Source organism: Mercenaria mercenaria, chromosome 8 (assembly GCF_021730395.1).
Source record: "Mercenaria mercenaria strain notata chromosome 8, MADL_Memer_1, whole genome shotgun sequence".
NCBI classification, from domain to species: Eukaryota; Metazoa; Mollusca; class Bivalvia; order Venerida; family Veneridae; genus Mercenaria; species Mercenaria mercenaria.
In genome coordinates this window covers 37,171,118-37,183,477 of record NC_069368.1, presented here as the reverse complement: position 1 = coordinate 37,183,477, position 12,360 = coordinate 37,171,118, and the positions used below count along the sequence as shown (strand labels likewise).

Here is a 12,360-nt window from a genome sequence, read left to right as displayed (position 1 = left end):
CGCTCCTGAAAGTTGACTACTGTGTATGCTGCTCTACACATGTAGCTACGCTCCTGAATGGTGACTACTGTGAATGCTGTTCTACACATGTAGCGACGCTCTGAAATGTTGACTACTGTGTATGCTGCGCTGCACGTCTATCTACGTCCCTAAATGTTGACTACTGTGTATGCTGCGCTATTCGTCTAGCTACGCCCTTAAATGTTGACAACTGTGCATGCTGCGCTATACGTCTAGCTACGTCCCTAAATGTTGACTACTGTGCATGCTGCGCTATAAGTTTAGCTGCGCCCCTAAATGTTGACTACTGTGCATGCTGCGCTATACGTTTAGCTGCGCCCCTAAATGTTGACTACTGTGCATGCTGCGCTATACGTCTTGCTACGTCCCTAAATGCTGATACTGTGCATGATGCGCTATACGTTTAGCTACGCCCTTAAATTATGTTGACTACTGTGCATGCTGCGTTGCACGTCTAGCTGCGCCCTTAAATGTTGACAACTGTGCATGCTTGCGCTGCATGTCTAGCTACGTCCCTAAATGTTGACAACTGTGCATGCTGCGCTACACGTCTGGCTACATCCCTAGATGTTGACAACTGTGCATGCTTTGCTATACGTCTAGCTACGTCCCTAAATGTTGACAACTGTGCATGCTGTGCTACACGTCTAGCTACGCCCCTAAATGTTAACTACTGTGCATGCTGCGCTATACGTCTAGCTACGTCCCAAAATGTTGACAACTGTGCATGCTGCGATACACGTCTGGCTACGTCCCTAAATGTTGACTACTGTGCATGCTGCGCTATACGTCTAGCTATGCCCTTAAATGTTGAAAACAGTGTATGCTGCGCTGCACGTATAGCTACGTCCCAAAATGTTGACAACTGTGCATGCTGCGATACACGTCTGGCTACGTCCCTAAATGTTGACTACTGTGCATGCTGCGCTATACGTCTAGCTACGCCCTTAAATGTTGAAAACAGTGTATGCTGCGCTGCACGTCTAGCTACGTCCCTAAATGTTAACTACTGTGCATGATGCGCTGTACGTCTAGCTACGCCCTTAAATGTTGACAACTGTGTGTGCTGCGCTGCACGTCTGGCTACGTCCCTAAATGTTGACAACTTTGCACGCATCTTCGCCCCTAAATGTTAACAACTTTGCATGCTGTTTTGACGTCTAGCTACGTTCCTAAATGTTGACAAATATGCATGCGGTGCTGTACGTCTGGCTACGCTCTTAAATATTAAGTACTGTGCATGCTGCGCTATACGTCTAGCTATGCCCCTAAATGTTTACTACTGTGCATGCTGCGCTATACGTCTAGCAAAGTTCCTAAATGTTGAACTGTGCATGCTGCCCTACACGTCTAGCTACGACCCTAAATGTTGACCACTGTGCATGCTGCGATATACGTCTAGTTACGTCCCTAAATGTTAACTACTATGCATGCTGCGCTAGACGTCTAGCTAAGTCTCTAAATGTTGAACTGTGCATGGTGCCCTACGCGTCTAGCTACATCCCTAAATCTTGACAACTGTGCATGCTGCGCTATACGCCAAGCTACGTCCCTAAATGTTGACTACTGTGCATGCTGCGCTATCCGTCTAGCTACGTCCCTAAATGTTGACTACTGTGCATGCTGCGCTATCCGTCTAGCTACGTCCCTAAATGTTGACTACTGTACATGCTGCGCTACACGTCTTGCTACGTCCCTAAATGTTGACAACTGTGCATGTTGCGCTAAATGTCTAGCTGCGCCCTTAAATGTTGACTACTGTGCATGCTGCTCTACACGTTTAGCTATGCCCTTAAATGTTGACTACTATACATGCTGCGCTACACGTCTAGCTACGTCCCTAAATGTTGACTAATGTGTATGCTGCGCTACACGTCTAGCTACGTCCCTAAATGTAAATTAATGTGTATGCTGCGCTACACGTCTTGCTACGTCCCTAAATGTTGACTACTGTGTATGCTGCGCTAAATGTCTAGCTGCGCCCTTAAATGTTGACTACAGTGCATGCTGCGCTAAACGTCTAGCTACGCACTTAAATGTTGACTACTGCGTATGCTGCGCTGCACGTCTAGCTACGTCCCTAAATGTTAACTACTGTGCATGATGCGCTATACGTCTAGCTACCTCCTTAAATGTTGACAACTGTGTATGCTGCGATGCATCAATGGCTATGTCCCTAAATGTTGACTACTTTTCACGCATCTTCGCTCCTAAATGTTAACAACTTTGCATGCTGTTTTCGGGTCTAGCTACGTCCCTAAATGTTGACTACAGTGCATGCTGCGCTATCCGTCTAGCTACGTCCCTAAATGTTGACTACTGTACATGCTGCGCTACACGTCTTGCTACGTCCCTAAATGTTGACAACTGTGCATGCTGCGCTAAATGTCTAGCTGCGCCCTTAAATGTTGACTACTGTGCATGCTGCTCTACACGTTTAGCTATGCCCTTAAATGTTGACTACTATACATGCTGCGCTACACGTCTAGCTACGTTCCTAAATGTTGACTAATGTGTATGCTGCGCTACACGTCTAGCTACGTCCCTAAATGTTGACTACTGTGCATGCTGCGCTACACGTCTAGCTACGTCACTAAATGTTGACAACTGTGCATGCTGCGCTAAATGTCTAGCTGTGCCCTTAAATGTTGACTACTGTGCATGCTGCTCTACACGTTTAGCCATGCCCTTAAATGTTGACTACTATACATGCTGCGCTACACGTCTAGCTACGTCCCTAAATGTTGACTAATGTGTATGCTGCGCTACACGTCTAGCTACGTCCCTAAATGTTGACTAATGTGTATGCTGCGCTACACGTCTTGCTACGTCCCTAAATGTTGACTACTGTGTATGCTGCGCTACACGTCTAGCTACGTCCCTAAACGTTGACTACTGTGCATGCTGCGCTACACGTCTAGCTACGTCACTAAATGTTGACAACTGTGCATGCTGCGCTAAATGTCTAGCTGTGCCCTTAAATGTTGACTACTGTGCATGCTGCGCTAAACGTCTAGCTACGCACTTAAATGTTGACTACTGCGTATGCTGCGCTGCACGTCTAGCTACGTCCCTAAATGTTAACTACTGTGCATGATGCGCTATACGTCTGGCTACCTCCTTAAATGTTGACAACTGTGTATGCTGCGCTGCATCAATGGCTATGTCCCTAAATGTTGACTACTTTGCACCCATCTTCGCTCCTAAATGTTAACAACTTTGCATGCTGCTTTCACGTCTAGCTACGTCCCTTAATGTGCATGCTGTGCTGTACGTCTGGCTACGCCCTTAAATATTTACTACTGTGCATGCTGCGCTATACATCTATCTACGCCCCTAAATGTTTACTACTGTGCATGCTGCGCTATACGTCTAGCTACGCCCTTAAATATTTACTACTGTGCATGCTGCGCTATACATCTAGCTACGCCCCTAAATGTTGACTACTGCATACTGCCCTACACGTCTAGCTACGTCCCTAAATGTTGACCACTGTGCATGCTGCGCTACACATCTAGCTGCGCCCCTAAATGTTGACTACAGTGCGTGCTTCGCTACACGCCTAGCTAAGTACCTAAATGTTGACAACTGTGCATGCTGCACTATACGTCTAGCTACGCTCTTAAATGTTGAAAAATGTGCATGCTGCGCTATACGTATAGCTGCGCCCTTAAATGATGACTACTGTGCATGCTGCGCAACAAGTCTAGCTATGCCCCTAAATGTTGACTACTGAGCATGCTGCGCTACACATATACCTACGCCCCTAAATGTTGACTACTGTACATGCTGCGTTACACGTCTAGCTGCGCCCTTAAATGTTGGCTACTGTACATGCTGCGCTACACGTCTATGTGCCCTTAAATGTTGACTTATGTGCATGCTGCGTTGCACATCTAGCTGTGCCCCTAAATGTTGACTACTGTGTATGCTGCGCTGCACCTCTAGCATCGACCCTAAATGATGACTACTGTGCATGCTTCACTGCACGTCTAGCTGCGCCACAAAATGTCGACTACTTTGCATGGTGCGCTGCACGTCTAGCTGTGCCCCAAAATGTTAACTACTGTGCTGCACGTCTAGCCGCGCCCCTAAATGTTGACTACTGTGCATGCTGCGCTATACGTCTAGCTGCGCCCTTAAATGTTGACTACTGTGCATGCTGCGCTGCACGTCTAGCTGCGCCCTCAAATGTTGATGTTAATGCGCATGCTGCGCTATACATCAAGCTACGTCCCTAAATGTTGACTACTGTGCATGCTGCGCTGCACGTCTAGCTGCGCCCTCAAATGTTGATGTTAATGCGCATGCTGCTCTATACATCAAGCTACGTCCCTAAATGTTGACAACTGTGCATGCTGCGCTACACGTCTAGCTACGTCCCTAAATGTTGACTACTGTGCATGCTGCGCTACACGTCTAGCTACGTCCCTAAATGTTGACTAATGTGTATGCTGCGCTGCACGTGTAGCTACGTCCCTAAATGTTGACTACTGCGTATGCTACGCTAAACGTCTAGCTACGCCCTTAAATGTTGACTACTGCGTATGCTGCGCTGGACGTCTAGCTACGTCCCTAAATGTTACCTACTATGCATGATGCGCTATACATCTAGCTACACCTTTAAATGTTGACTAATGTGTATGCTGCGCTGCACGTCTAGCTACGTCCCTAAATGTTGACTAATATGTATGCTGCGCTGCACGTCTAGCTACGTCCCTAAATGTTGACTACTGCGTATGCTACGCTAAACGTCTAGCTACGCCCTTAAATGTTGACTACTGCGTATGCTGCGCTGGACGTCTAGCTACGTGCCTAAATGTTACCTACTATGCATGATGCGCTATACGTCTAGCTACGCCCTTAAATGTTGACAACTGTGTATGCTGTGCTGCACGTCTGGCTACGTCCCTAAATGTTGACTACTTTGCACGCATTTTCGCCCCTAAATGTTAACAACTTTGCATGCGGCTTTGACGAAAGCTACCTCCCTAAATGTTGACAAATGTGCATGCTGTGCTGTACGTCTGGCTACGCCCTTAAATATTTAGTACTGTGCATGCTGCGCTATACGTCTAGCTACATCCCTAAATGTTGACCACTGTGCATGCTGCGATATACGTCTAGTTACTTCCCTAAATGTTAACTACTATGCATGCTGCGCTAGACGTCTAGCTAAGTCTCTAAATGTTGAACTGTGCATGGTGCCCTACGCGTCTAGCTACATCCCTAAATCTTGACAACTGTGCATGCTGCGCTATACGCCAAGCTACGTCCCTAAATGTTGACTACTGTGCATGCTGCGCTATCCGTCTAGCTACGTCCCTAAATGTTGACTACTGTGCATACTGCGCTATCCGTCTAGCTACGTCCCTAAATGTTGACTACTGTACATGCTGCGCTACACGTCTTGCTACGTCCCTAAATGTTGTCAACTGTGCATGCTGCGCTAAATGTCTAGTTGCGCCCTTAAATGTTGACTACTGTGCATGCTGCTCTACACGTTTAGCTATGCCCTTAAATGTTGACTACTATACATGCTGCGCTACACGTCTAGCTACGTCCCTAAATGTTGACTAATGTGTATGCTGCGCTACACGTCTAGCTACGTCCCTAAATGTAAATTAATGTGTATGCTGCGCTACACGTCTTGCTACGTCCCTAAATGTTGACTACTGTGTATGCTGCGCTACACGTCTAGCTACATCCCTAAATGTTGACTACTGTGCATGCTGCGCTACACGTCTAGCTACGTCACTAAATGTTGACAACTGTGCATGCTGCGCTAAATGTCTAGCTGCGCCCTTAAATGTTGACTACAGTGCATGCTGCGCTAAACGTCTAGCTACGCACTTAAATGTTGACTACTGCGTATGCTGCGCTGCACGTCTAGCTACGTCCCTAAATGTTAACTACTGTGCATGATGCGCTATACGTCTAGCTACCTCCTTAAATGTTGACAACTGTGTATGCTGCGCTGCATCAATGGCTATGTCCCTAAATGTTGACTACTTTGCACGCATCTTCGCTCCTAAATGTTAACAACTTTGCATGCTGCTTTCGGGTCTAGCTTCGTCCCTAAATGTTGACTACAGTGCATGCTGCGCTATCCGTCTAGCTACGTCCCTAAATGTTGACTACTGTACATGCTGCGCTACACGTCTTGCTACGTCCCTAAATGTTGACAACTGTGCATGCTGCGCTAAATGTCTAGCTGCGCCCTTAAATGTTGACTACTGTGCATGCTGCTCTACACGTTTAGCTATGCCCTTAAATGTTGACTACTATACATGCTGCGCTACACGTCTAGCTACGTTCCTAAATGTTGACTAATGTGTATGCTGCGCTACACGTCTAGCTACGTCCCTAAATGTTGACTACTGTGCATGCTGCGCTACACGTCTAGCTACGTCACTAAATGTTGACAACTGTGCATGCTGCGCTAAATGTCTAGCTGTGCCCTTAAATGTTGACTACTGTGCATGCTGCTCTACACGTTTAGCCATGCCCTTAAATGTTGACTACTATACATGCTGCGCTACACGTCTAGCTACGTCCCTAAATGTTGACTAATGTGTATGCTGCGCTACACGTCTAGCTACGTCCCTAAATGTTGACTAATGTGTATGCTGCGCTACACGTCTTGCTACGTCCCTAAATGTTGACTACTGTGTATGCTGCGCTACACGTCTAGCTACGTCCCTAAACGTTGACTACTGTGCATGCTGCGCTACACGTCTAGCTCCGTCACTAAATGTTGACAACTGTGCATGCTGCGCTAAATGTCTAGCTGCGCCCTTAAATGTTGACTACTGTGCATGCTGCGCTAAACGTCTAGCTACGCACTTAAATGTTGACTACTGCGTATGCTGCGCTGCACGTCTAGCTACGTCCCTAAATGTTAACTACTGTGCATGATGCGCTATACGTCTGGCTACCTCCTTAATGTTGAAACTGTGTATGCTGCGCTGCATCAATGGCTATGTCCTAAATGTGACTACTTTGCACCCATCTTCGCTCCTAAATGTTAAAACTTTGCATGCTGCTTTCACGTCTAGCTACGTCCCTTAATTGTGCATGCTGTGCTGTACGTCTGGCTATGCCCTTAAATATTTACTACTGTGCATGCTGCGCTATACATCTATCTACGCCCCTAAATGTTTACTACTGTGCATGCTGCGCTATACGTCTAGCTACGCTCTTAAATATTTACTACTGTGCATGCTGCGCTATACATCTAGCTACGCCCCTAAATGTTGACTACTGCATACTGCCCTACACGTCTAGCTACGTCCCTAAATGTTGACCACTGTGCATGCTGCGCTACACATCTAGCTGCGCCCCTAAATGTTGACTACAGTGCGTGCTTCGCTACACGCCTAGCTAAGTACCTAAATGTTGACAACTGTGCATGCTGCACTATACGTCTAGCTACGCTCTTAAATGTTGAAAAATGTGCATGCTGCGCTATACGTATAGCTGCGCCCTTAAATGATGACTACTGTGCATGCTGCGCAACAAGTCTAGCTATGCCCCTAAATGTTGACTACTGAGCATGCTGCGCTACACATATACCTACGCCCCTAAATGTTGACTACTGTACATGCTGCGTTACACGTCTAGCTGCGCCCTTAAATGTTGGCTACTGTACATGCTGCGCTACACGTCTATGTGCCCTTAAATGTTGACTTATGTGCATGCTGCGTTGCACATCTAGCTGCGCCCCTAAATGTTGACTACTGTGTATGCTGCGCTGCACCTCTAGCATCGACCCTAAATGATGACTACTGTGCATGCTGCACTGCACGTCTAGCTGCGCCACAAAATGTCGACTACTTTGCATGGTGCGCTGCACGTCTAGCTGTGCCCCAAAATGTTAACTACTGTGCTGCACGTCTAGCCGCGCCCCTAAATGTTGACTACTGTGCATGCTGCGCTATACGTCTAGCTGCGCCCTTAAATTGTTGACTACTGTGCATGCTGCGCTGCACGTCTAGCTGCGCCCTCAAATGTGATGTTAATTGCGCATGCTGCGCAATACATCAAGCTACGTCCCTAAATGTTGACTACTGTGCATGCTGCGCTGCACGTCTAGCTGCGCCCTCAAATGTTGATGTTAATGCGCATGCTGCTCTATACATCAAGCTACGTCCCTAAATGTTGACAACTGTGCATGCTGCGCTACACGTCTAGCTACGTCCCTAAATGTTGACTACTGTGCATGCTGCGCTACACGTCTAGCTACGTCCCTAAATGTTGACTAATGTGTATGCTGCGCTGCACGTCTAGCTACGTCCCTAAATGTTGACTACTGCGTATGCTACGCTAAACGTCTAGCTACGCCCTTAAATGTTGACTACTGCGTATGCTGCGCTGGACGTCTAGCTACGTCCCTAAATGTTACCTACTATGCATGATGCGCTATACGTCTAGCTACACCTTTAAATGTTGACTAATGTGTATGCTGCGCTGCACGTCTAGCTACGTCCCTAAATGTTGACTAATATGTATGCTGCGCTGCACGTCTAGCTACGTCCCTAAATGTTGACTACTGCGTTTGCTACGCTAAACGTCTAGCTACGCCCTTAAATGTTGACTACTGCGTATGCTGCGCTGGACGTCTAGCTACGTCCCTAAATGTTACCTACTATGCATGATGCGCTATACGTCTAGCTACGCCCTTAAATGTTGACAACTGTGTATGCTGTGCTGCACGTCTGGCTACGTCCCTAAATGTTGACTACTTTGCACGCATTTTCGCCCCTAAATTGTTAACAACTTTGCATGCGGCTTTGACGAAAGCTACCTCCCTAAATGTTGACAAATGTGCATGCTGTGCTGTACGTCTGGCTACGCCCTTAAATATTTAGTACTGTGCATGCTGCGCTATACGTTTAGCTACGCCCCTAAATGTTGACTACTGCATGCTGCGCTATACGTCTAGCTAAGTCCGTAAATTTTGAACTGTGCATGCTGCTCTACACGTCTAGTTACGTCCCTAAATGTTGACCACTGTGCATGCTGCGCTATTCGTCTAGCTACGTCCCTAAATTTTGAACTGTGCATGCTGCTCTACACGCCTAGCTACGTCCCTAAATGTTGACCACTGTACATGCTGCGCTATACGTCTAGCTAAGTCCCTAAATTTTGAACTGTGCATGCTGCTCTACACGTCTAGCTACGTCCCTAAATGTTGACCACTGTGCATGCTGCGCTATTCGTCTAGCTACGTCCCTAAATGTTTACTACTGTGCATGCTGCACTAGACGTCTAGCTAAGTCCCTAAATGTTGAACTGTGCATGGGGCCCTACACGTCTAGCTACGTTCCTAAATGTTGACCACTGTGCATGCTGCGCTACACATCTAGCTTCGCCCATAAATGTTGACTACAGTGCGTGCTGCGCTACACGCCTAGCTAAGTACCTAAATGTTGACAACTGTGCATGCTGCGCTATACGTCTAGCTACGCTCTTAAATGTTGACAACTGTGCATGCTGCGCTACACGTATAGCTGCGCCCTTAAATGTTGACTACTGTGCATGCTGCGCTACACGTCTAGCTATGCCCCTAAATGTTGACTACTGAGTATGCTGCGCTACACATCTACCTAGGCCCTAAATATTGACTACTGTGTATGCTGCGTTACACGTCTAGCTGCGCCCTTAATTGTTGGCTACTGTACATGCTGCGCTACACGCCTAGCTGCGCCCTTAAATGTTGACTTATGTGCATGCTCCTCTGTACATCTAGCTGCGCCCCTAAATGTCTAGCTAAGTCCCTAAATGTTAACTAATGTGCATGCTGCGCTATACATCTTGGTACCTCCCTAAATGTTGACTACTGTGCATGCTGCGCAACACGTATAGCTACGTCCCTAAATGTTGGTTACTGTGCATGCAGCGCTAAACGTCTAGCTACTTATGTGCATGCTGCGCTGCACATCTAGCTGCGCCCCTAAATGTTGACTGCTGTGCATGCTGCACTGTATACTCCTAGCCATGCCACTGAATGTTGACTACTGTACATGCTGCGCTACACGTCTAGCTACGTCACTAAATGTTGACAACTGTGCATGCAGCGCTAAACGTCTAGCTACTTATGTGCATGCTGCGCTGCACATCTAGCTGCGCCCCTAAATGTTGACTGCTGTGCATGCTGCACTGTATTCTCCTAGCCACGCCACTGAATGTTGACTACTGTGCATGCAGCGCTGCACGTCTAGCTACGTCTCTGGATGTTGACTACTGTGCATGCTGCACTGTATACTCCTAGCCACGCCATTGAATGTTGACTACTGTGCATGCTGCGCTACACGTCTAGCCACGCCATTGAATGTTGACTACTGTGCATGCTGCACTGTATACTCCTAGCCACGCCATTGAATGTTGACTACTGTGCATGCTGCACTGTACTCTTAGCTACGCCCCTGAATGGCATTGTGCATGTAGCGCATAACACATTAGCTAGACCCTGAATGTTGTCTATAGTGTATGCTGCACTGCACGCCGAGCCAACCCCCGAATGGCATGCTGTATTGCACGCCGAGCCAACCCCCGAATGGCATGCTGTATTGCACGCCGAGCTAACCCCCGAATGGCATGCTGTATTGCACGCCGAGCTAACCCCCGAATGGCATGCTGTATTGCACGCCGAGCTAACCCCCGAATGGCATGCTGTATTGCACGCCGAGCTAACCCCCGAATGGCATGCTGCACTGCACGCCGAGCTAACCCCCGAATGGCATGCTGTATTGCACGCCGAGCTAACCCCCGAATGGCATGCTGTATTGCACGCCGAGCTACCCCCCGAATGGCATGCTGTATTGCATTACATACCGGTGAATTTGGTATACCATCATTATCTTTGTCCGGGTCACAGGCATCACCTAAACCGTCATTATCTACATCTTCCTGTCCACTGTTTGGTACTTCAGGACAGTTGTCCTGAAAAAATATGAGAAGAACGTTATATTTTTTAAATTATAACTATAAAATATACACATTTGAATGAGTAAACAAATGCAAGAAAGAAGGATGCACTAACACATTATCGCTTTATACCTATCAAATTCTTTATCTACGGACTTTACACCCTGTGTTGATCGACCGAGCAACATCCTTCATTACATCATATACACAAAACTACATCCTATGTCCCTGTATATACCTAGACAAACCCTTAATCTCTCTGCACTGTACGTCTAGCTACGTCCCTACATCCTTTATTCTTTTATATTCCCTAACCACGCTTTTAACATCTGAATACTTTGCCTTGTTCTTTATACAGATAGGAAGGAAGTGACTAGGTGTTCGGGAATAAAGAACGTGACTGGGTATACAAAGATAAATAACGTGGGTGGTGGGGTATACAGTGATATTCCTAGGGATATCCTTCAGGAGCTGGAGGGGAGGTGGGGAGACTGGGAGGAGGAGGAGGGAATTAAAAAGCGCGTCCGTATTCGCTATATACCTTTGGTTACTTTGGCTGCGACAGAGCCTTTGGGACTTAAGATATTGACTTGTCTTGTTTAAAGATTTAAGATATTTTGTTGACAATATGCATACACAAAATTTGGTAGCGATATTTCATCGGATAGACTCCATGCACGATTTTGCCTATGTTAACTTTTTCAAAAAGGTTGTAGAATTTGAAGTTTGCCTTCTGTCGTTTGTGAAAATGATCAGTCTAAATTTTGCCTTAAATCAAGACACCAGATCTAGTAATAAATTCTGCTTCTGAATTAAAAGAATCAAGATTAACGATCTTCAGTTCTCTTACTATTTATGCAGGAAATTATACAAGCAACATACTTAACAAGAGCTGTCTGTATGACAGCACGATCGATTTTTCTTAGTGCTTGACTCTGAATTAGAGGCTTGCCAATTAAAGCGTCTTAACTCGATCAAATATATAATCAGAGTAATGGGAATTGTTTCTTCTGGTGTATAGTAGTAGACTCTGATAGTAAATAACTATTTTAAGTTTCACGTCAATAGCTTTGAAATTAACAGAGACTGGACGTTATATAAACTTTAACCAAAACATTCTAAGTTAAAAAGGGGCAATAACTCTGTCAAAATTCAAATCAGAGTTATGGGGATTGTTTCTCCTGGTGTTGAATTTGATAGTAAATAACTATTTTAAGTTTCAAGTCAAAAGCTTTGACAGTAACAGAGATATTTGACTATATCAAAAGCTTTAACAAAAAAAATTCTAAGTTTTAAAGGGGCATAATTCTGTCAAAATTTAATCAGAGTTATGGGGATTATTTCTCCTGGTGTAGACTTTGACAGTAAATAAGTGTTTTAAGCTTCAAGTCAAAAGCTTTGATAGTTTCA

At 46.1% G+C, this 12,360-nt stretch overlaps 1 protein-coding gene across 1 annotated transcript in view; it reads right to left on the bottom strand.

Moving 5' to 3' along the window:
• Positions 1–12,360, bottom strand: part of LOC123566571 (cartilage oligomeric matrix protein-like) — an 80,821-nt gene that overhangs the window by 22,827 nt on the left and 45,634 nt on the right. The window contains exon 12 of the mRNA XM_045360801.2: positions 10,858–10,965. Coding sequence (XP_045216736.1) covers positions 10,858–10,965 — 108 coding nt within the window. The remainder of the gene's footprint in view (positions 1–10,857; positions 10,966–12,360) is intronic.